We start from the raw sequence: 26,058 nt of genomic DNA on the forward strand, positions 1-26,058 counted from the left end.
AATTACTTACAATTGAAAAGTTTTTGTGTAAAATTAAGTATAGTAAAAACTGGAAGGGAATAGTTAACTGGGAAAAATATTTAGAGGAGGGTTCCCTAAAAAAGGTTCAACATGCAAGGTATATTAAAGGAACTGGTTCAAATATATATTTGAATAGATGGCCAAAGGCAGTTTTTAAGGAAGAAATCTAGTCTAGTTTATCAGCTCTTTTTTTGTGGTGACAAAGAATTAGAAATAGAGGTGATGCCCATCCATCAGGGGAATGGCTGAACAAGTTGTGGTTAATCATTGTGATGGAATACTATTATGCTATAAGAAATGGCAAGGGGGATGATTTCAGAAAAACCTGGGAAGACTTATATGAACTTATGCAAAGTAAACAGAGCCAGGAGAACATTGTATGCAGTAACAGCAATGTTGTAACAGTGATTAATTGTGAAAGAATTGGCTACTCTGATCAAGACAATGATCCAACACAATTCCAAAGGACCCATGATGAAAAATGCTATCTACATCAGAGGGAGAACTGATGAACTCTGGGTGCATATTGAAGCATACTTTTTTACTTTATTTTTCTTGCCTTTTTTAAAAAAACCTGACTAATATGGAAATGTATTTTGCATGGCTTCACATGTATAATGGTTATCATATTGCTTATCTTCTCCATGAATGGGGAAGGGGCTGAAGGGAGAGAATTTAAAACTTAAAATTTTAAAAAATGAATACTAACATTGATTTTTTTTAAAAAGAAAAAAAGAAATCTTTTTTAAAAATCAATAGTCATATGAAAAAATACTCCAAAACTCTGATAAAAAAATGCAAATGAAAATAACTTCAAGGTTCCATTTCACACTCATCAGATTGGGGAAAATGACCAAAAAAGGAAAGTGAAAATTTTTGGAAAAGCTGTGGGAAAACAGGCATGTAAATACACTATTGAGCTAAATACACTGAATTGGTCCAGTTATTCTGGAAAGCAATTTGAAATTATACACAAAAAAGCACTCAACTGTGCATTTCCTTTGACCTAGCTAATACCACATAAAGCCTATACTCAATGAGATCACAGAAAGAGGGAAAGGACACATATACACAAAAACATTTATAGTACTTTTTTTTTTAGTGGCAAGGAACTGGAAACTTAAGAAGATATCCATCAATTGAGGAATGACCGAACAAATTACGGTATGTGAATGTAATGGAATATTATTGTATTGTTAAGAAATAACTAAGTAGACAGTTTGAGAGAAATGTAGGAAGACATATGAACTTATGCAAGATAAAATGAGAATGATGAGAGAACAATTTACATGTCAATATTGTAAAGATAAACAACTTTGAAGAACTCTGATTAATGACAAAATATGACTCCAAAGGACCAGTGACTGAAAAAATGCTATGCAACTTCTAACAGAGAGGTGAAGAACTCATACTGCAGAAAGAAGCATACCTTTTTGGACATGGCCAGTTGAAGGCGGAGAGAACTTGTTTGTATGACTGAATATCTGATAAGACGGTTTTGCTTTACTTCAATTTTGTGTGTGTATGCAAAAATTTGGAGGAAAGGAAAGCAAAAGATGAAGTTACCTAAATAAAAACAAAGGTCACTGAAGCATTTTTCAGACTTGTAGGAGAGAACAAAAAGTCAGTAGAAACAACAAACAAATGGGACAGCTTTGAAAAATAACATGTTAAATTTATTACATATTTGAAGAGCAAGCTGTTCATAATACAGATTCATATCTTCACATACATTCCTCTTTTTCTGTTAGTAAAATTCAGAATAAAAAAATAAATAGATACAACATATAAAGAATTATTGTCTAGGCAGAATTAGAGAAGCAAAGAACCAGTGAGTAACAGCAACTCACAATTTGAACAGCATATACTATTATATAAGGATAAAATCATTGACATGATTTTGTACTACAACATGAACTAGAGAAGAGCAGCAGAATAACCTTTCTAAAAAAATATCCCCAGTACTATAGCAGGCCTTTATTATTATGTCCAGTTTTTATCTAAATCCAAATAATATATACCATTTACCAACAAATACCTAACACTATTTTAGACTCTGGATTTTATGAGGGATATAGAGAAATTTGAGAAGGTCCAAAGGTATACAACAAAAATGATTAAAGGGATGGGAAACTGGACCAATGAAGAAAGGTAAAAGTCATAAAGATTACTTAGTGTAGAGGCCAAAATGCAACTGAAAGACTTTTCTCTGTCTCCACTAAGTAGAAATGAATTGAAATTAGAGTGCAATTTAAGTTAGAGATGAGAAAAAGAGACCCAACCTTAAGTATGATTAAATACCGAAATAAACTATAATAAGGTCAAGAAATTTATCCTTGTAGAATTTTAAGACTTTCCTTTGATGTTTCAGGTGAAATTCTGACTGGATCGTGACAGCTTTCCCAGTTTTTTAATTCCTTAAGAGCCCAGGAACTGGGCAGGGTTCTAAGGAATGGAGGCATTTAGAGACAGAAGGCATAGTGGAATGAGTGCCAGATTTGTAATTAAAGAAGATTGGCTTTTGTGACCATGGGTAAGTCACTTAACTCCCCTAGGCCTCTTTTTTCCTCTTCTATACAATAAGGGTGTTGAAATAAATGATCTCTAAGGTCCCTTCTACCTCTAAATCCTATGATTCTAAAAGATAAGTAATTAAAGTTTGTCTTAAGTTGTGTAATTCTAGAGCCCTATGGTATTTTTTCCCTCTTCCTTTTTAAAAAAATTTTTTAAATTAAATTTTAATTGGGCAATTATCATGCATTTATTCTTTCTTCCTCCAAATTTCCCTCCCCCTGGAAAAAAAGGAAAAGCCAAGACCCTTGTAATAAATAAGCATAGTCAAGTGAAACAAATTTCCATGTTGGTTATGTATAAAAATGAGTGTCTCATTCTGTATACTTTCTCCACCTTTGTCAAGTAGTGTTTTCATCATTGGTCCTCTGAAAACATGGTTGATCAGTGTTGATCAGGTTCTCAAGTCTTTCAAAAGTGTTACTTTTTACTACATATTAATGTTGTAATAGAAAATTTTCTCTTGGTTTTGTTCACTTCACTCTGCATTAGTTCATAAAAATTTTCCCATGTTTCTCTGAAACCATCTTTTTCATTTCTTACAGCATTCTATTATATTTACATACCATAATTTGTTTAGCCAATCCCAACTGATGAGCACTCCCTTAGTTTCTAGTTCTTAGACATTATAAAAAAAAATACTATAAATAATTTTGCACACAAAAAATCTTTTCCTCTTTCTCTCTCTTTGGCATACCCAATGGCAGTTTAAGTATTTGTAAAGAGATTTCAAATCTATGCTTCACAACATGAAGTTGGGTAACACTTTCTAAAAATGTATTCCATCAATTTTGACTAGACATGTAGCTTTGGATCATTCAGATTCCAAAAGATTCTCAGCAGAGTATGGTTAGTCTGAGCATCTGGAATTCTGGGGTAGATGAAGCTATAGGAAACATACATTAGAGACCAAATGATACTTATGACAGCTAGAGTCAAAAATAGGAGACTGGATCTGAAGTGCATGGTATCATTAGACCCTATAAATGCCTTTTGGGAAAGTCTGCTTACCATTACACTTTCAGCACTTCAGTAGCCATTTTTCATAGGGGGGGTTGAGGGTGGCTTGCCTTTACCTTAAATTCCATTATGTACATCAAGTAGTATTGAGGTTCCACCGTGGTTCCTTTTCACTGTAAATTCCCAGCGTTCTCTAATACTTTTGAAAACTGAATTAATTTAATAGTTTCATTTAGTTGAAAAGCTAGGTTTAGTCAGCTAATAAAGAAGCATTTATTATGTGCCCACATGTGCCAGGCACGGTCCTAATCGATGGGGACACAAAGAAAAGTAAAAGACAGTCCCTGCCCCCAAGGAGCACATGGGAGACAGCATGCAAGCAGCTAAGTGAGGACTGGGAAAGGCTTCTTGTCGAAGGTGGGATTCTAGCTAAGACTGAAACAAAGCTGGGGAATCCAGGAGGCAGGGACGAGGAAGGACAGCATTTCAGGATTGGGGGCAATTAATGAAAACACCTGGAGTTGGAAGATGTGGAGTCTTATGCAAGGAAAAGCAAGGAGGCTAGTGTCACTGGATTGCAGTTTTATGAGGGAATAAGGTTATAAGAAGACTTGCAAAGTAAGAAGCAGCTGGGTTATGACAGGCTTTAAAAGCTAGACAGGATTTTATATTTAATCTTGGAGGTGAAAGGGAGCCATTGGAGTTTACTGAATGGGGATGTGTATGATAAGATCAGATCCGTACTTTAGGAAGATCAGTTTAACAGCAAGGTATAGGATGGACTGGAGTTCGAAGAGGCTTCAGGCAGAGAGACCTGTCAAAAGCAGTCCTGGCATGAGGTGATGGTGATTAAGGCCTACATCAGGATAGTTGTAGTTGTTTAAATTAAATTAAAAACTGAACTTGTAATTCCATATTCATATTATTCATTTTATTATATTTATCTGTGTATGTATTTAACCATAATTTTTCATATTTCTCATGGTGTGGTTGACTAGAGCTCTTGAAGTCTATGTCTGGAATACAAACTCTGGCACGTTCCACAAAACTGTAAAGACTGGGAGTCTAGATTGTCAGATATCTGAGGGCATGCTGGGCTAAGTTGGAAGAGGTTCATCACTCTTGGTGATGAATTTTTAGGTCACAGAAACTCAAATGATATGATGGTCATCTATATCCACTGTAACAGTGGTCATCTTCATGGGTGGAAGGAGTACTGACAATGACAGGATCATTGATTCTTTTTTTTCCCTTTACCTTTTTACCCAGTTGCTTCCCTCCCCCCCAATTTATTCATTTTAGTTTTCAACATTCATTTCCACAAGATTTTGAGTTCCAAATTTTCTCTCCATCTCTCCCCTAGCCCACAGGGATCATTGATTCTTGAAGTAGTGAAATAAACTGTACCTGTTTCACCCTGTAGTAGACTCTAAGCTCCATGGCCTTTGTTTATTCATTGTAGTATCCCCTATACTGTATTTTATAATGGCTTAGACTATTATACCCCAGGTCTTATCTCAGTGAAGAATGCTGACCCTTCATTCTTTAAACAAAAGAATCTATGCTAAGGCCAAGGGCTTTGCAGATAGAAAGAGCTCGATAAATACCAGAGGAATGAATGTTTCCATACTTAAAAGATCTGTGATACTGGCACTGGATTAGAGACAATGAACCTTGGTTTGAATACTGATGATGCCACTTACTTCCTGTGTAAACATCAGCAAGTTACCTGATCTTTCTAGAAGACCTCTAGGTTGTCTTTTAGCTCTGAATCTAAGGTCTTCAGTTCCTTTGATGAGGATCACACTCCCCTACATGACATAGTAGTTAGTTTCATGAATTACTACTGGTACAAATTCATCAATTGATGCTCAACCTTTTGGTAAAGAATCTCACCAAATGAATGGATATACTTTATATTTTTATTTGACATTTTTAGTCTTATATATCTTTTATTTTTATATCATCTATATTCCCTATCCAACCCTCAGAACAAAAACTTAAAGAAAGCAACAACAGCAGTTCATAAACAGCCAACACACCAGAGGAGTTTAACAATGTATGGAATGCTTCACAAACAGGAATCTCTAGCTATGCAAAGAAGGGATGGAGGTGCATTTTCCCCTTTGTTTTCAGGGCCAAGGTTGGCCATTATAATTATGCAGCATCCAGTTTTGGTTTCTTCTTTCCATTTACATTGTTATTGACATCGTATGCATGTATGTATGCATATGTATACACACATATATACACATACATACATATATAGTTTTCCTGGTTCTTACTTCCCTCAACATTGGTCCATATAAGTAGGTTTCTCTGAATTATTCATATTTATTGTTTCTTATGGCACAGTAAGATTCCGTTATATTTACACACCACAATTTGTTCAGCTATCCTCTAAGCAATACTTTACAGTTTACTCAGTGTACCTAAAATGTGTTTCAAAGAAATGAAATGAATCATTACCATATGAGATAGCACGGGGTTAGCTACTACTTAACCAGTTTAAAGATTAAGAAATTGAAACAGAGAATCCAACTGATTTGTCTCAGTTTATAATCAGCAACATATTTTAAAACTTATTTTACATTGTAACAACTAACTCAGTCAGAATTTCTCCTGTTCTTGAGGAGTGTGAAGGATACAAAGAAATACATTGTATTACATGTTGAATTTCCCATTTTATTACATGTAGAACTTTCCAGTTCAGTTGAGGGATTTTGTTTACTGGAAACTCAAATCTTCTGTTTACACCCCAAGTAGCTGAGCTATAAAGAAGCTGAAAGAGAATACTGTAACTTCAGTGTATAGGGCTCAGTGGCTGGTTTCCCCTAGGCAAAGACTCCCATCTTGCTAATACCAAAGGACAGGACTATGTGGTTTCTCACTGAGTAAGGCTATTTTAAATGTAACTGCAAGTTGTTTTTTTTTTTTTAAAGAACTGGCCCAGGCTCAAGTCAAATGTATCTTCAAGGCCAACTCCAAGGAGTTTGCCTGTCGGTCACACAATCAGTATGAGAATGTGATCATTTTCCTCCCTGTTACTGTTCAACTGCAAGTCGCTAGGGAGAGAGTCCTTTGGGTCCAGAGGTAACAACTCTATATGAAAGGTTGTAGGAGAGCTGCACCCTGGCCACGGTGGGAGCCTGGTACTACTGGAAGAGGGTACTGAACATAGGCCAGGCCTCCAAAAGCTGTGTTTATCCATAAATTCAAAGAGTCATAGAAGGCCAGAGCTGAAAGGGTCCTTAGAAATTATCAAAGCTGAGGCCTTAGAGAGGTGCATCCAATCGTTCATTCTACAAATAGGGAAACTGAGACCTAGGGAGAGGGCAGGGCATTCTCAGTGCCCTTCACAATTTTCTGCCCATAAATGGTGCCTAACACCGTCTGGCGAATTGAAAACAAGTTTTCCAGTTCACTTTCCGACCTCCTGGGAAGGTGGCTGGTACCGGGCCTGGTACCAGGAAGGCTGTGTTCTCATGCCAGCTCCTGCAGCCCCTTTCCATGCTGGGGGTCTGACCAGACCCCCATTCAGGTGAGAGCTATGGAAGGCCCCGCAGTGATGTGTGGGGGGAGGTGGAAGAGATGGCGCCCCGAGGGGGAGGGCATTTCGGCGCCCCTTCCCAGCATTGCCCTCCCAGCATCCCTCAGACCTAACCCGCCCCATAATCTAGCTCCCTAATCTCGCGAGACTCCGTTCAGCTTCTTCTCCAGGTTTACCTCCCCCCTCCCCCCGCCCCCAGCCCCATCCTTTACTACCGGGGTTAGACTGGGGCGGAAAGAGTCTGAGCCATCGTGACTGCTGGGGAATGTAGTCCAGGCCACTTAAGAACCGTATGCCCTTCCGGAGCGGGAATGCCCGATAAGCGGCCGAGGACTACAACTCCCAGCGGCTCTTGAGGTTTGTTTTTGTTCAAAAAAAAAAAAACCCACCCATCTCCCCCCTACCCGCCCCCCAATTCCTTGCAGAGACACACATATACATAACAGACACATAGACACACACACACACACACACACACATACACATACACACACGCTCGCGCACTCTCTCGCACGCACACCCACCCACCCACCAGGACGACGGGAAAGCCGTTTTCCCATTCCTCTCTCACTTTTCCTCACTTACCCCAACGGCAGCGGTCCGAAAGGAGGCCCAAGGCCTTAGCTGGGGAAATCAGTGCGCGGCGGCGGGGCGGGGCGGGGCGGACGCCAAAGCCGTGACCTCTGACCCCGTTGTTATGTGGGGCCGCCGCATTCCTTAGTGATCGCGGGGCCGCTGCCGCCGCTGTGGTAACGGGCGCATCCGGGGCGCGTGGAACGGCCGCCTCCGCCTCCTCTGCCATCACTACCTTCACCCGAACTCTTCCTTCATCCTCTCACGTCCCCTGCCCTAGGCTCGGGCCTCGCGCCGCCGCCACGCGCCCCCAGCCGCCGGCCTCAGTCCCGACACCGCCCGGCCCCTCGTGCCCCGTGCCCACCCGGTCCGCGAGGAGGCCCCGCGTGCCGCCGCCCCCGCCAAGGAAGAGGAGGAGGAGGAGGAGGATGAAGGACAAACAGAAGAGGAAGAAGGAGCGCACGTGGGCTGAGGCCGCCCGTTTGGTAAGGAGGGGGAAGGGAAGGGGCTCCCGACGGGTCTCGGGGTGGGGTGGGGGGTTGGTCTTGCTTTTCTTCCTTCCCGGGACATAACGAGGGTCGGGGTGGGGGGGCTCCTACTGCGAGGAAGCGAAGGAGGAGGGGGAGGGGCGGGGCTGCCCCTCCCCCCCATAACGGAACGCGCCCCACCCCTCCCCCTTCTCGTTCTTGTTCGGCGCTGGGGGATGGGGGGGCGGCCTCTTTCGCTGACGGGAACTTCTCTCCCCTTCCCCCACCTTCGTGAGCGGACCCCTCCTCCTCCTAACAGACAGGGGTGGGGGGAAGCGGGAAGGTGGTGGGAGATATTTAGGCTTACCCCAGTTCCCCTCCCGAAATTTCTTAGTGTGAGTGAACTGTAAGGTTTCCTTCCCCTCCCTTTTTCTTCTTCGGCCGTGTAGGAATTAACAGTTAGATTTTCAAGGTTTCCCTACCACCTCCCGTCACTCTTTGGGGGAGGGTGGTGGTTAGGGGAGCATAGTCTCCATTCCCGAGAAAAGACCAGCCCATGTGTATAGTAAGCTGGATGGTGGGAAAGATCTTAGTTTTAAGAAGGCAGATGGAACTCAGCTGGTTATGGAAAAAGTCGTCCCCCAGTTTAACTGGGTGGATGATGGCAAGATTTTAGTTCTGAGACTACCTCCTTGGAGCTTCCCTTGATTCCCACCCGAGCCCCTCCTACTGCCTTCCTCCCACTGAATGTAATCTCTCCCACCTCAAATCTCTTTGCACTTTGTGTCTTTTCTGTGCAGTTATGTTCCATTTTGTTTTGTGGTTATTTGTGTAAACGCTTTATTCCTTGCTAGATTTTAAAAGTATTATTCTGCGTATTCTTCAATAGCTAACTCAGTATTCTTCAAATGATATTTAACACGCATAAATTTGTTCATTTGAATTGAAATGGTGTAGTGAGATCAAGAGGTATTTGGGTAAAAAAAAATATAGAACAGAGGTGGACACTTGGGAAAGTTTGGTGGCCAGTTGTATTCCATATATATGTCCACTTGTGAATATCTTTATTTTTGTACTCAAGTGGCTTGACAGACCAAAGAAATGTTTCCGTCAAGAAATTCCTTAATTTAGGATTTATCAAAGTAGAAAGTTTTACTTCAGAATCCCAAGTATTGTAGTTTTTTTTTTCCTTCAGTGAAATATCAGTGCAAATTCATGTTCTTCAGAGCAAGGCCTAATGAAATACGTGGTGAAAAACCTGTAAGATTGTATTGGATGCAGTAGTAACAGGTGGTTACTCCCAAAGAAATCACTTATCACAGAGCTGTTTCAGAAGGCAAGACAAAATTCCAATGTCACACTTGTCTATTTCCACACTGTAGAGTGCTTGTAAAGAGGTATAATTTACTTTTAATGATAAATGGATGAATCTCTACCTTTTAATCTTACAATTTATTATTAAGTGAGGTTCATGCCTCAGAGGTCTCTTATAAAAAGGCAAGTAATTGATGTGGGTGGAGCTGAGCTTTGTGTATGGGTTTAGGAGACATTTTTCTTTCTTGCTTTCCTGGGTACTTCATTGAGTTCCTTGATTATTGATTTACAGGAAATTAAATATTTGGTCTGTAGAAATATTCACTAGTGTTTCCCAGTCAGTTCACTTGGGGTCATTTGTTGGCTGGACTGGCAATTGTTAGTAGCTTTATATTGCTGTTAATTCTGTCTTGGTTTGGCTTTGGAATTTGAGATTGAATATTCCCCAATGTGAGTAGAAAGACTTGAGATTGTCTGGTCTGCCCACCCTTCATTTTATGGAAGAGAAGTCTGAGCCCTATGAAGTTGAGTGTTTTCCCAAGGCCATTCATTTAGTGTCAGAGACAGGACTAGAACCCTGCTCTCCTGATTCCCTGTTCAGTGTTCTTTTTTCTTGGGACCACACTTACTTTGGCATTCTGAAGTTTTTCTCTGATAAAAAAAATGTTATTTGTGATTGTTTATTAGGTTCTTTTGGATAATTCAGGCTTTCTCCATGTTTTAAAATTTTTTCACTTGAGAAAAGATTGGAACTGAGAAAGGGGTGGGTAGGAGAGTTTATTTTAAGCATTTCCAAAATTGCGGTCCTTGAAGTAAGATAAGAGTTCATTCAGGGTTTTCAACTGAAATACTTTTCTGAAGTTCTTGTTATGATAATGCATTAGTACAGGTGTTTAGGACTATAGTCACTGTAGTCACCCTAGAGAGATTGATTTGCTTTTATATTTTAATATTAATTGAAGTTTCCCTGAAATAGTGTTGATTGTATTTTAACCAAAATTCTAAAACCTGATTGTTGGTGTTCTTTGGTTCCCTTTTGCTCCCTGATTGATTTTAGGAATTGAGGATTGACATTTTTAGGTTTTTTAGGTACTTCAGTTTGCTTTGATCTGATCTTTTAACTTCACTGTTATTCTATTTCTGGTTTGTCTTTGGCTCAACCTCATGCCAGATTATCTGCTTAAAGACTGAGTAGTCCTTTACTATAGTTTTTCTTCTAAAGCATTCCTTTCAAAATCCAAGAAAAAATGGGCTCTTTTTTGGAAACCTCAAGTTGTACATATACAGATGTATTGTAGGGTATAATTTTGTGGTTTTTATGTGTCTTGTGTTTTTAAATTTTCCATCCTTTTTTATTTTTTTGAGAGGGAAGGGAACATGGACAGAAGAATTACTTTACATAGAAGACACAGATATTAAAGGACATTGCAGCTGTTGACCATTGAAGACTAATTAGAAGCTTTTTTTTTGTTAATGTTATATTAAATGCATATATACTCTTGAAGAAGGGATAAGACTGGTCTGACAAATTTAATTTGAAAGGAGATGGACTAATAAGATACTAGATTAGTTCTCTTGATCAAAGTTATAATACCCTTTTAGCCTTTCTTAAATTGAAATGTGTGCCATTAAATCAGATGTTGTATCTAAGTTGTCTCACATTGTTCCCAGTCGTGCTCAGGTCAGTTCAGTAGTAATCCTGAAGAGAAAACATTTCTTTTTTGGTGGTGGAAGGGATAGGAGCTGGGATTCATGTAGTTTTGGCCATAGGTTATTTTTTTTGGAGGGCAATTGGGGTTAAGTGACTTGCCCAAGGTCACAGGGCTAGTTTTTGTGTTAAGTGTCTGAGTCTGGATTTGAATTCAGGTCCTCCTGACTCCAGGGCTGGTGCTCTATTTACTGTGCCACCTAGCAGCCCCTGGTGTGTAAGTTCTAAAAGAAACAATTGTTTTCCTGATTAACTCAGTTATTGCTTTTGCCTATGTTAATGAGAAGTAAAAGTTCTTCATTAAAATATTTTAAACCTTTTCCACTTGTCAAAATTAGATGTGGATAGGCAGTGAGGTAGGGTTGTTAACTTTCGTGCTTTCTTTTTTGTTTTTGACTTCCTTTGAATGCTTTCCAAATTGAGTGAATTTAAATGAATCTTTACCTGGATTTGAGAAACTCTTCTTTACATGTGCTCTTTTACTTTGATTCATGATTTGTATGTACATAGACCATACTTCTTGATGTAGAAGAGATAAATTTTGAATACTTAATTACTAAAATAAAAAGCAGACCTTAGAAAAGTGAGGTGAAACTAGGAACAGAAACAATACTGTAGAAATATCTTCAGGCTAAAGCCAGCCTCTTTTATATATTTTTAATGAAAGTGAATACTTTGTATCTTTTAAAGTAACTTTCTTTCCAAATTTTCTTTTCCAATGTCTTTGGTTCCCAGGCTTACATTTTACATAATCAGAAGGTAAATTTTTCAGAAGTCCTTCAAAAAGTCAACTTATAAAGTTTTCACTTAATTAGATGGACAGTTCTAGTTCTATATTGTGGGGGAGGGGCAGGGCTGGAGAATGGGCCTAGATTTAAGTCTCCGTTCAGTTGTTCAACCCAGGGCAAGTCACTTAATATTTCTGTACTACACTCTTCCCTTTTGCAGTGGGAATGAATTATTTTTTGAGGGGAAAGTTCATTTTAATATTTTAGGCTTTGAAAACCCAGTATCACTTCTATGCCATGATAAAGCATTGGGATAGAGATTGGAGAGGTTTATCATCAGGTTGGGTGCAGTTGGTTTTAAAGACCAACTTCTATACTGTAAGTGGATTGTGATTTGTCTGTGTCAGCAGAAGCAACATCTAGACTGATGAAATTATAGACCCTTGAAATACTTCGGTAATATTTTAATGTCTAATTTACTCAGCCTTTCCTTCCTTTTCCTTATCTCTTCCTTCTCCCTCCCCTCCCAATCTCTTAAAGTCTTGATCCTCTACTAATGACTGCATGTTATTTGTGATTTTTGCTTTCAAATCAATGAATATAGGGTGTTGTGGTTGTATCCTTGCCCCTCGAAAGGTCAAAGAGCTATAGGGATGTGACTATTTGCCTTTTTCTTTTTTCTTCCTTTAGGACAGCAATATTGCTAATATTACTCAACCTCTTGAAGTGAGATAGCAGCTGTAGCTCACTAAGTGACTCAGTTATAGATGATTCTGACATAAAAGGGACATTCAGTTAGTTTTATCTTTTTTTTTTTTTGGCACTGTTCACACTGATTTGTAGCATCATGTTGCCAAATTGTAAAAAAGCACTGTGATAGCTAAAATCAGAATTTCACAACACACTGGCAAGAGGCAATGTTTAAAATGTGGGTCCTAACCAAACTTCCTGGGGAAAGAAAACCCTACATTTTTTCTGTCTTATAATTTAAGTAGTGTACAGAATGTAATCTTATGGTTTAGCCACACTTTAACATCTTCATTTTATGCTAAATAGTAACCAGGGTTGGTTACAAAGGCCTTAATGTTGCATAAAAGGCATGTTAAGAAAGATGATTGCATTCTCACTTAGGGTTGAGAGTCAGAAATTTAGCTAATTGCAGCTATTTCCAATACTAGATATATGGGTTTTTGCCTGTAATTTGTCCTACCTAACCTCATTTTGCATGTGGAAATATATTATGATTAGCAACTCTCAGAGTTGAATCATAGTTCATAACATAAGTTCGAGGATGTAAGTGGAAATTTTACACTGAAATGTGGATCTTTTGTATTTCTTTAGGTATTAGAAAACTACTCTGATGCTCCAATGACCCCAAAACAGATTCTGCAGGTCATAGAAGCTGAAGGACTAAAGGAAATGAGGTTTGTATTGACTTTATGCCCTAAAACAAGGAACATATCTCTCTTTGTAGGGAGTTATGAGTTTTGGTTGAAATGGGAGTGTATACATATATATGGACAGCTAGGTAGTGCAGTAGCTAGAGTTTGGACCTGGAGTCAGGAAGAACTGAATTCAAATCTGGCCTCAGACACTAGCAGTGTGATCCTGTGTTGAGTCACTTAATCCTGTTTATCTCAGTTTCCTTATCCATAAAGTGAGCTGGAGAAGGAAATGCTAAACCACTCCATTATCTTTGCCAAGAAGCCCCCAAAAGGGATGACAGAGTTGGACACGACTGAAATTGCTAAATAACATATACATTTGTGTATGTATTCATCTATCTGGGTGGTGGAGTGTGAAAATATTTCCTTTTTTTTTTTTTCTAAATTGGGAAAGGGGGTTTGAACATCACATTTCCATTAAGAGATGGCAGTGACCTACAGCTTTGTTGTCTTGTCTTGTCTTGTCTTGTCTTGTCTTGTCTTGTCTTGTCTTCTAGGAGGGGGAAGGCAGGGCATTTGGGGTTAAGTGACTTGCCCAAGGTCACACTGCTAGTAACTGTTAAGTGTCTGAGGCAGGATTTGAACTCAGGTCCTTCTGACTCCAGGGCTGGTGTTCTATTCACTGCCCCACCTAGCTGCCCCATTTTGTTTGTTTCAAGCAGCTACAGTTTGGGACTTCCATACTTATGTGGAAGTCTCACATTTCTGTTTGTCTCAGTCATCAAAAAGGTTGTATGGCTATACTGTAGCACTCTGTAGTTTTGTTCTTTATACTTATAAAGTTCTTTAGGGTCAAAAAAGAGTTCTTTCTAGTGCATATTCCCTTTGGCATTTTTTATCTACTCTAGTAATAACAGTTAACATCTATAAATTGTTGTATAGTCCTGATAGATGTAGATAATATGTAGCATCTCATTTGATTTTCATATTTTATCTTCACAGTTATCCTTGATGGTATAGGCAAAAGCACCTGTTATTTCCATTTTATAGATGAGGAAGTTGAGACTCAGAAGTGAAATGATGTGTCCTGGGCGCTAATATGTGGAAAAACAGGGACTTTATAACCATAGGTCTTCTATCCACACATCCATTGTTCTTTTACGAGACCATATATCCATCCATTCAGGATATGAATTCATGATAACTGTGTCTGGGGTGTTTTTGATCATTTACCTATTATATTTTTGTATTTTCCAAAAGAACTGAATTAGAAGCAAAAAGTATTGTGATTGTCCTTAATTCTTATATAATTCTTCCTCATCTTTTTTTTTTTTAAGAGTGAAACATAACCTCTTCATCAATCTTAGAACCAAAAACTGGGGACATATTTTAAGGTTCACAAACTTTCCAGCTAACATTTCCAGCTCTCTTGGCTGAAGACATTCAAACCTTCTAGAGGTGGAAACATTTAAGACAGTGTTCTGTACATCGACTGGATCTTATTTAGATGATTGCCATTTACTGTTTGGTATCATAATTATGCTTCATTTTTATTTTTATGAGCTATTTCTCATCATGCTGCTGTCTACATTCCCGTTAAACCACTATGCATATAGCAGGCAAATTAATCCCTTTGGGAGAGATGAAATTCAGAATGTTAACTTGTTTCTGCTCCTTGTTCTTGTAGGAATTATGGAACAGTCATGATGGTTTGTGATTAGTGAGCAGCTTTATAATTTATAGACAGAGGTATAGTGTGTAGGAGTCACATTGTTCAAAGAGGGACTTTGCCAGCATGCAGTGCTCCCTTGTAGCAGAACTGTTAGAACACCCACTCATTACTCCAGATTCTGAACAAGGTTTCTTTTAGGGCTTTAACTTGGCGAGAGATTCATAGCATCCCTTGTAACAGAAGCAGAATAAGTAATAGATTTAGTCATTTAGGGATTTTAAGAATTGAAATTTATTTTGACATACTAATTAAGTCACGTCCTTTTGCTCTGAAGGATGCTAAGTGGTTATGTTCCAGGTTTATTCTTGGGGTGGAGAAGGGTTAGGAAATACTTGAACTTAAAATCATTGAATCTTAAAATTATAGAATTTTAGGGCTGTAAGAGACTTTAGAGATCATGTAGTTCATGTGATCTCCACACATATTTTACAAATTAAGAAACCGAGAGAGGTGAAATGATTTGATTTACCAAAGATTGCTTGATAGTAGGTCTTGAATTAGAATTTTAGTATCTTGACTCAAAGGACAATATTCTTTCTACTATACCATATTTCAGTAGGAAACTACAAGGGCAAGGGTTAGTGGCAAACCAATAGTAAGTACACTTGGATTTAAATATGCATCTGGCAGTGTTTTTGATAGTTGTCCATTTTCAGTAAATAGAGATTTCTACCACAGTGTTAACATTGTTGAATGGTCTACTATGGAGACAAGAGAAATTGAACTGCTGGTGGTTTAACATTTGAACATTACTAGTGTGCTAAATTTATTTGACTACTTTAATTTTTGACATTCTTGCTAAATTTACTTGTCCTAATTGCTTCCAGGTATATATGGTTTAAAAAAAATACAAAATCATAATAGAGAAAAAATAATTGAGAGGAATTCTGACACTTTACAAATATTAGAAAATATTTCATTATTGTCTTAATTGAGAAAAGTAACATACTTTCCTCTTGGTAAATGCCCTCTTTTTTTTTTCCCTTTCAATTCCAGATTCTTTCCTCCATTCATCCTCTGCCGAAGTTCCCCCTCCCACCCCCCATCCAGAAGTCTAGAAAGACTAAATCCATTACAAATAAGTATAGTCAAAACCAAAAAACACTAGAAAGAAGAAAATATGCTGTGGTCATCCCCTTACTCTCTAATCCATAGGTTCTTTAAAGGTAGAGAACATGTTTCATCTTAAGTCCTTTGGAATTGTGGTGGGTCATTGTGTTGATCAGAGTTATTGAGTTTCAGTGTTTATGATCCTTACAGTATTGCTTTTACTGTGTAGATTGTTCTGGTTCTCCATTTTGCATCAATACATACATGTCTTCCCAGATTTTTCTGTAACTGTCTCCATTATTTCTTAAGAGTACAGTAGTGTTCTTTATGTTCATTTACATAATTTGTTCAGCCATTCCCGCATTGATAGACATCCCTCAGTTTCCACTTCTTTGCCACAACAAAAAGAGATGCTATAGACATTTTTGTATATATGGACCCTCTTCTTTCTTGGATCTCTTTGAAATGTAGGTCTAGTAATGGTATTGCTGCATTAAAGGCTATGTATGGATTAAAACCTTAATTATAGTTTCAAATTGCTTTCCAGAATGATTGGACCACTTCATAGCTCCACCAACAGTGTATTGGAGAATCTGTTTTCCTACACCCCTACTAGCATTAGTAATTTTCTTTTATTTTCATCTTAGCCAATCTGGTGGGTGTGAGGTGGAACCTCAGAGTTTTTTAAATTTGTATTTCTTAATTAATAGCGATTTAGAGGGGCGGCCAGGTGGCTCAGCAAGTAAGAGCACCGGCTCCAGTGTCAGGGTGACCTGGATCAAATCTGGCCTCAGATACTCAGCACCACACCCAGAAATAACTGGCCGTGTAACCTTGAGCAAGTTACTTAACCCCGATTGCTTAAAAAAAAAAAAGTGATTTAGAATATTTTTTCATATGGTCATTGATAACTTTGATTTCTTCCTGTGAAAACTGCCTATTTATATCCTTTAATTGATTATCATTCATGGCTCTTATTCTTGTAAATTTGACTCAGTTATCTGTATATTTTAGAAATGAGATCTTTATCAGAGAAACTTGCTTCGAAGATTCCACCCCTCCCCCATTTCCTGTTTCTTTTCTAATTATAGTTGCATTGGTTTTGTTTGTGCAAAAACTTGTAAGTTTTATGTAATCAAAATGATCATTTTCCCTCTTGTGAACTTCTGTTTGGCCATGAACATTTCCCCTTTCTATAATATATCTGACGGGTAAGTTCTTCCCAGTTCCACTAATTTGCTTATGACATCATCTTTTATGTCTAAATCATATATCCATTTTGAGCTTATTTTGGTATGTGGGGTGAGAGTTTGGTTTGTGCCAACTTACTTTAACAGTTTTTATAATTTTTGCTAAATAATGAGTTCTTTAGTAGTTGGGCTCTTTGGGTTTATCAAACACTAATTTACTATATAGGCTCATTTACTTCTTTGTGTTGTGTACCTAATTAATTGATCACCATTCATCCTCATTATTTCTTACCCACTACCAAATTTTTTGACATTTACAGCTTTGTAGTATAGTTTGAGATCTGATACTGCTAAGCCCCTTCCTTCATGGTTTTTTTCTCTTGTTATTCTTGACCTTTTGTTTTTCCAGACAAATTATGTTAGGATTTTTTCTAGTGCTATAAAGTAATTCTTTGGTAGTTTGGTATGCTACTGAATTAGTAAATTAATTTAGGTAGTATTATAATTTTTATTATATTGACTTTGCCAGTGAGCAATTAATATTTCTCCAGTTATTTAGATCTGTTTTTATTTGTGTGATGAATATTTTATAATTGTGTTTATATAGACTGCCAGGTATTTTATAGAATGTTGGTAGTATACAGAAATGCTGATAAATTGTGTGGATTTGTTTTTTATTCTGCAACTTTGCTGAAGTTGTTAGTTGTTTCTGTTGGTTTTTTTTTATTTGACTCTCTAGGATTCTCTTGAGTTTGCAGTTGTCATCTGCAAAGAGTGATAGTTTTGTTTCCTCATTGCCTGTGCTTATTCCGTCTGTTGCCTCTTTTTTTTTGGTCTTATTGCAGTAGTGAGGATTTGTAGTACAGTATTGACTAGTAATAATGATAATGGACATCCTTGCTTCACCCCAGTCTTATTGGAAAAGCTTCTAGCTTATGTCTTGGTTTTAGATAGGTACTACTTACCATTTTAAGGAAAGCTCCATTTATTCCTGTGCTTCTGATGTTTTAAACAGGAATGTTGTTGCATTTTCTCAAAAGCTTTTTCTGCATCTATTGAAATAATTGTTATTTTTGTTGCTTATAGATTTCCTAATATTGGACTAACTTTGCATTCTTTTTATTAGTCCTTCTTGGTCATAGTGTATAACTTGTAATATAGTAGTGTAGCATCCTTAGTATTAGTATTTTCTTTAAATTTTTTGCATCAATACTGATTAGGGAACTTGGTCTGTAGTTTTCTTTCTCTGTTTTTTAATGCTCCCTGGTTTAGTTATCAAGACTGTATTGGTGTCAGAAAAGGAATTTGGTAGGACTTCTTCTTTACCTATTTTTTCAATTTAGTAGTGGAATTAATTTTTTTTTCAATTTAGTATTAGAATTAATCATTTAAATGTTTGATAGAATTTCTTAGGGAACTCATTTGTGGCTTGCTTAGTTGCTTTTCTAAGATTTTTTAAAATATTATTTTATGTATTCTATTTCCTGTTCTGTTAATCTGGAAAATTCATGTTTTTGTTAATATCTGTTTCATTTTGATTGTCAGTTTTATTGGCATATGGTTGGATGAAATAATTCCTAATAATTTTATTTCTTCTTTGTTGGTTATGAATTAATTTTTTTCATTTTTGATACTGGTAATTTGGTTTCTTCTTTCTTGATCAGTTTAGCCAATGGTCTGTCCATTTTATTGGGTTTTTTGCTTTGTTTCTTCAAAAAATCAACTTCTGGTCTTATTTATTAATTTAGTGCTTTTTTTGCTTTCAGTTTTGTTCATCCCTCCTTTGATTTTTAGGATTTCTATTTTGTTGTTTAATTGGAAGTTTTAATTTGTTTTTCTAGTTCATGTCCAATTTCTTGATCACTTTCTCATTTTTATTCATGTAAGCATTTAGAGATAAATTTTCCTCTATTGCTTTGGCTGCATCCCACAAATTTTGGCATGTTGTCTCATTGCTGTTATTATCTTTAATGAAATCATTGTTCCTATGATCTGTTTTTTGACTCACTCATTCTTTAGGGTTAAATTATTTAGTTTTTAAATTAATTTTTATTCTATCCTTCAAAGGCTCTTTATTGAATATATTTTTATTGCATTATTGTCAGGAAAAGATGAATTTCATTTTTCTGCATTTGTTTATGATGTTTTTATACCCCGGTAGTTGATTACTTTTATGAAAGTGCCATGCATAGCTGAGTAGGTATACTCCTTTCTGTTCCTATTCATTATTCTCCAGAGGTCTGTTGTATCTAACTTCTAAAATTCTATTTCTCTCCTTAATTTCTTTCTTGGTTTGATTTGTCTAGGTCTGATAGGGGTAAGTCAAAGTCCCCCACTAATATTGCATCTCCAGTCTTGCATCTCCAATCGCCATTAGAACATCTCAAACTGAGTGTCCAGTAGACATCTTAAACTCAGTATGTCTAAATGCAACTCATTATTTTTCCCCATAAACCTTCATTCCCTGCCTCTTTGAGAGGGGGGACTGTCTTTTGCCTTTTTTTTAATCCTTAGCACTTAGCATAGTACCTGGTACATAGAAGATGCTTAATAAAATGCTTATTGATTGAATAGTTTTACTGTCTTTTTCATCCTTTAACTCAGATTTTTTTTTTAAGAATTTGGATGCTATGCCATTTGCTGCATTTATGTTCAGTATTGATAAAATTCATTGTCTTATTATACTTTTAGCAAAATGTAGTTTACTTGTTTGCCTCTTTTAATTAGGTCTATTTTTGCTTTTGCGTTTTTTGAGATTGTGATTGCCCCCCCACCCCTTTTTTTCCCTTTCAGTTGAAGTATATACTAAATTCTATACCAGTGCCTTATTTTACCTTTTTTTAAAATAAACCTCTTTTTCTTATAAACAACATATTATTAGATTCTGGTTTCTAATCCATTCTGCTACCCTCTTTTGTTTTATTGGTGAGTTCACCCCATTCGCATTCGCAATTATGATTGTTAACTGCGTATTTCCATTTTTCCTTTTCTCTTATGTTTCTTCTTCTCTCTCTTCTTAAGCTTGTCCCCTCCTCAAGAGTCTGTTTTGCCTACCCTTGACCCTGGCCTGCTTTAATTTACCCTCTCTCTTTTGTTGTCTCCTCCCCCCCCCCCCCAATCCTTCTCTTTTAATCCTTTCCCTTCACTGATGGATAAGATGGATATCATTACCTAAATTTGTCTGTATGTTTATTCTGCCCTCCTTGCACCAACTTAAGTGTTGCTTACTCTCCCCCCACTCATCCATTCATTATATAAAGTCTTCCTCGTGCACCCTATTTTTACGATGAGATAGTTTTCCCTATTCTTCATCTCCCTTCTGTCCTCTCCAAAATACATTCCTCTTTCTCACCCTTCCATTCTTCTTTTGAGGTTATTCAAACATAATAGAATCACACCTAATTAGACTCTTCTGAGAGCCCTAGTGACAAAAAAATTTTTCAGTCTGTTTTTTCATTCTGTAGGTTAGTTTCAGTTTTTCTGAATAGGTTATACTTGGTTGTAATACTAGACTCTGCCTTCCAAAACACCATGTTCCAAGTCTTCTCTTTCTTTTTAGTGGTGGCTCCTAAATCTTGTGTAATCTTGACTTTGTCTCCTCAATACTTGAATTTTTCTTTCTGCCTGCTTGCAATTTGTTGTTTTTTTCCTTAGGAGCTCTGAATTTTGGCTATAATATTCCTGGGAGTTTCATTTTCTTTCAGGAGGTAACTGGTAACTTCTTTTAATTTCTACTCTACCCTTGGGTTCTAAGATATTATGGTCAATTTTCTTTTTTAGTTTCTTAAAACATAATGTCATATCTCTTTTTTGATCCTGGCTTTTAGGTAGTTCAGTGATTCTTAAATTATCTCTCCTTGCTCTATTTTCTAGGTCATTTGGTTTTTCTATGAGATATTTCACTTTTCCTCTATATTTTTTTTTCAATCTTTTAACTTATTTTATTCTTGATGTCTAATAGCATTATTGGCTTTCATTTGAGAAATTCTAACTTTTAAGGAGTTATTTTTTTCAGTAATGTTAATTCTTTTTTCATTGCTTTCTTGCACAGTTCATTTCTTTTCTTATTTTATTCCTCTTTTGCTTTTATTTGGCTTTTGAATTTTTTTTGGCCTTTTTTTATGACTTTATTTAGCTCTTCTAAGAATTCTAAGAACTAGAGACCAAATTGCTAACATTTGCTGGGTGATGGAGAAAGCAGGCAAGTTCCAGAAAAACATCTACTTCTGCTTCATTGACTATACTCAAGCCTTTCTATAGATAACAGCAAAGTGTGGCAAGTCCTTAAAGAGATGGGAATAATTGATTATCTTTCTTATCTCCTGAGGAAACCTGTATGTAGGCCAAGAAGCAACAGTTAGAATGGAACATGAAACAGCTGATTAGATTAAGATTGGTAAAGGAATATGACAAGTCTGTATATTGACACCTTATTTATTTAACCTATATGCAGAAGTACATCATACAAAATGCCAGGCTGGATGAACCAAAAGGCAGAATTAAGGTTGCTGGGAGAAATAACAGCAATCTCAGAGACATCAGTAATACCACCCTGATGATAGAAAGTGAAAAAGAATTAAGTTTCTTGATGAGGGTAAAAGTTGGCTTGAAGCTTAGCCTAAAAAAAAAAAAAACCCTAAGATCTTGGCAACTAGTCTTATCATTTCCTGGCAAATAGAGGGAGAAGAAATGGAAGCAATGTCAGATTTTATGTTCTCAAGCTTAAAGATCACTGCAGACTGAGATTGCATCAATGAAATTAAAAGACTTCTTGGAAGGAAAGATGGCACATCTCAATGGCATACTTAAAGGCAGAGGCATCACATTTTCTATAAAGGTGTGTATAGTCAAATTGATATTTTTTTCCAGTAGCATTGTATGCCTGTGAGAGCTGAACTATAAGGAAAGTTGAGACTACAGAATTGACACTTTTGAATTGTGGTGCTGGACAAGACTTTTGAGACTTCCTTGGATAGTAATTAATTCAGACTATTCATTGGGAGGTCAAATACTGAAGCTGAAGCTTAAATATTTTGACCACATAATGAAAAGATGGGACTCATTGGAAAAGACCCTGATGTTGGAAAGACCGAAGGCAAAAACAAAGGAGGATGGGCAGAGGATAAGATGGATAGATAGTATTGTGGAAACAGCAAGCACAAACTTGGATAGACTTTGAGAGATAGTGGAAGATAGAAGGGCCTGGTGTCTTATGGGGTTCACGAAGAGTTGGACACAACTGAACTCTACTTTATAGAGCTAGAAAAAATAGTTACAAAATTCACTTGGAAGAACAAAACGTCCAGAATATCAAGGGAATTAATGAAAAGAAATGCTAGGGAAGGTGGCCTAGCCATCAGATTTTAATCTGTATTATAAAGCAGCAGTCATCAAAACTACTTGGTACTGGCTGAGGAATAGAGTAGTGGATCAATGGAGTAGATTGGGTACATGAGAAGCAGCAGTCAATGACTAGTAATCTACTGTTTAATAAACTCAAAGACCCCAGTTTTTGGGATAAGAACTCACTATTTGACAAAAACTGCTAGGAAAACTGGAATATAGTATGGCGGAAACTGGGCATAGACCAATATCTCACACTGTATACCAAAATCAAATAGAAATGGTCTCACAATCTAGGTGTAAAGGCTGATACTATAAGCAATCTGGGAGAGCAAGGAATAGTTTACCTGTCAGATCTATGGAGAAGGGAAGCTTTTATGACCAAACAAGACTTAGAGAGCATTACAAAAAACAAAATGTATAATTTTGATTATGTTAATTTGAAGTTTCTATACAGATAAAGCCAATGTAATCAAGATTAGGAGGAAAGTGGAAAATTGGGAAAGAATTTTTACAACCAGTGTTTCTGATAAAGGCCTCTTTTCTAAACTATACAGAGAACTGAGTCAAATCTATAAGAATACAACACATTCCCCAGTTGATAAATGGTCAAAGGATATGAACAGGCAGTTTTCAGAGGAAGAAATTAAAAGATATCTATAAGCATATGAAAAAATGCTCCAAATCACTATTGATTAGAGAAATGCAAATCAAAACAACTCTAAGGTACCACATCTCACCAGTCAGATTGGCTAAGATGACAAAACAGGAAAATGATAAGTGCTGGAGAGGATGTGGAAAAATTGGAACACTAATGCCTTATTGGTGGAATTGTGAACTGATTCAACCATTCTGGAGAGCAATCTGGAACTATGACCAAAGGGCTATAAATAAGTGCATACCTTTTGACCCAGCAATGCCACTTCTAGGGTTGTATCCCAAAGAGATCATGGAAGTGGGAGGAGGACTCGTATATATAAAAATATTTGTAGCAGCTCTTTTTGTGGTGGCAAAGAATTGGAAATCAAGGGGCTGTCTATCAGTTGGGGAATGGCTGAACAAGTTGTGGTATATGAATGTAATTATATTCTAATATACTATTATGCTATACTATTGTGCTATAAGAAATGAGGAGCAGACAGACTTCATAATAACCTGGAGAGATGTATATAAACTGATGTTGAGTGAGAAGAGCAGAGCCAGGAGAAATTTGTTCACAATTACAGACACAACATATGTGTGACGACTAACCTTGATAGACTGGGCTCCTCTCAGCAATATAAGGTTATAAGACAACTCCAAAAGACTCATGATGGAAAGAGATATCCACATCCAGAGAAAAGAGCTACAGAGTCTAAATGCAGATTGAAGCAAACTACTTGCTCTCTTTTTCTTTTGTTTTGATTCCTCTTTCCCATTGTTCATTTTGTTGGTTATAATCCTTTACAACCTGACTAATATTTAATGTGAAGGTATTTGTAGATCCTGTATTTGATTGCATGCCACTATGGTGTGGGGGGAGGGTGTGGAGAGGGAAGGGAAGAAAATTTGAAATTCAAGGGATTGTGGAACTGAATGTTGTAAACTAAAAATAAAAATAAATAAATTAATTTTTAAAAAGAAGAATTCTCATTGGAATTGTGTCTAATTCGCATTTTTCTTTAATGCTTTGCTTGTAGATGTTTTCAAGTCATAGTCTTCTGTGTTTGTGTCTTGAGCTTCCCTGTTACCATTACTATGGTAACTATTTGTGGTTGTGTTCTTTTTTGTTTGCTTATTATTCCAGTAAATTTCTTGAATTTGAACTTTATTTTAGTATTGGTTTTTCTTCTCACTTCTGGGAATGATGTCTGGACTGAGCATTTGTCTTTTATGTTCTGCTGTTTTCATAGCTTAGTCAGTGGTATGATCTGGGGAGAGGTCTGTTCATTGCTTGTTCATAGAACAAAGAATAGTTCTACAAGTTCCTGATTCAGGTTTGGGTCTACAGGCTTTTGCCTGGATGAGGTTCAGTAGACTGTTGCAGGACTTAGTCACTATTAGCCCATTGGGAAGTTGTGCAAGTTCAGAGGGATTGAGCTACTGTCTCCCCTTTGGTTTTGATTTCCTGGCCTGATTATTCCACTGCAGGCTTACATGCAGGGCTAAAGGTCAGAGCTGAATCCCTTACTTGGCTCTTTGGCTCAGATACACACAGCTAAATTTTTGGAACTTGTTCTTTACTTTGTATGTAGTCAAGCCCTTCTTGCTTGCAACTGCTCCTTTTCTCCCCTAGAATTGAGACCTGGAACTGGGTAATAAGTGACAAAGCTACCAGCTGGCACCTGTTCCTACTTCCAGCATGGTTCAGTGGTTCTCTGGGATCTCTTTCTGTGGTGCTTCCTGCTCTGGTGTTCAGTCTCAACCCCCTTACTATCCTTGTGTTCCTTGTTACTGTTGCTGTAGCTATGCTCCTAGATAGCCCCCATCCCAGTGTCTGAAGACTTTTCTGTCTATCTTCTCAAGCTGCCCTGGGTGGAAAAATGTGATACATGGTAACTTTTTCTTGGCTTTCCTGATCATAATTCAGTGTGGTGTGTTTTCTAGGTTGTTATGGAGGACATATGCTGTGTGAGCTGGGTAAAAATGTTGACTCTGCTATCTTGACTGCCCTTATAAATGACTCTTTTGCCCGATTTGAGGTGAAAAAATAATAATTTTAAAAGATAGAGCTTAATCTGTTACATGGGTTTCTAATTCAAATAAAAAAACCCCGCTTTAAGGTTGGTGATCATCAAAAAAAAAAAAAAAGAAATAGAAAAAATGCACAAACAGAAATTTAATAGATGCGCAGAACTGAGAGGATATTTTTGGAGCTTGTTTTTATAAAAGTATATTAACTGTAGCAAAATTATAAGAAAAGCGGCCTTTGATTTTCCACATCTTTTTTTTTTTTTTTAAAGCAATCAGGGTTAAGTAACTTGCTCAAGGTTACATGGCCAGTCATCTCTGGGTGTGGTGCTAAATATCTGAGCTCACATTTGAACCCAGGTCATCCCAACACTGGAGCCGATGCTCTTACTTGCTGAGCCTCCTGGCCTGCCTCTAAGCAATTAGGGTTAAATAACTTGCTCTAGGTTACACAGCCAGGTGTTTCTGGGTGGGTGCTAAGTGTCTGAGCCCGGATTTGATCCACAAGTCATCCTGACAGTGGAGCCGGTGCTCTTACTCGCTGTGCTACCTGGCCACCCCTTCCACATCTTTTAAAATTCTTTTTTCTGTTTATATTTTATTGCTTTAAAAAATGTAATTCAATGTATATTCTTGTTTTGTTATTTTTACCTTTAAATCAGATTATTTAAGAAATATTTTGGGAAAAACAAATTTTCAGTGGAAGTTGATGCTTTAGGTTACTCTTTAGAAAATTTTGGTGAACTTTTAATTTGTGGAGCAAAAAAATTAAACAGTGTAAAGTGGAAATTGTTGT

The 26,058-nt window shown here is 37.1% G+C and overlaps 1 protein-coding gene and 1 long non-coding RNA gene across 3 annotated transcripts in view; one reads left to right on the top strand and one right to left on the bottom strand.

Moving 5' to 3' along the window:
* Positions 1 to 7,826, bottom strand: part of LOC138150470 (uncharacterized) — a 44,110-nt gene extending 36,284 nt beyond the window's left edge. Inside the window, exon 1 of the long non-coding RNA XR_011165572.1 lies at positions 7,688 to 7,826. This is a non-coding gene — a long non-coding RNA (uncharacterized lncRNA). The remainder of the gene's footprint in view (positions 1 to 7,687) is intronic.
* A 201-nt stretch (positions 7,827 to 8,027) lies between these two features.
* Positions 8,028 to 26,058, top strand: part of ASXL1 (ASXL transcriptional regulator 1) — a 70,297-nt gene continuing 52,266 nt past the window's right edge. For both annotated transcript variants that reach the window (XM_069073936.1, XM_069073937.1), the window contains exons 1-2: positions 8,028 to 8,160; positions 13,234 to 13,316. In XM_069073936.1, coding sequence (XP_068930037.1) covers positions 8,104 to 8,160; positions 13,234 to 13,316 — 140 coding nt within the window. In that variant the 5' untranslated portion in view covers positions 8,028 to 8,103. The remainder of the gene's footprint in view (positions 8,161 to 13,233; positions 13,317 to 26,058) is intronic.

This window comes from Petaurus breviceps, unplaced genomic scaffold (genome assembly GCF_028583685.1).
Source record: "Petaurus breviceps papuanus isolate PSGF00001 unplaced genomic scaffold, PetGlider_PUasm1.0 90879, whole genome shotgun sequence".
Classification (NCBI taxonomy): Eukaryota; Metazoa; Chordata; class Mammalia; order Diprotodontia; family Petauridae; genus Petaurus; species Petaurus breviceps.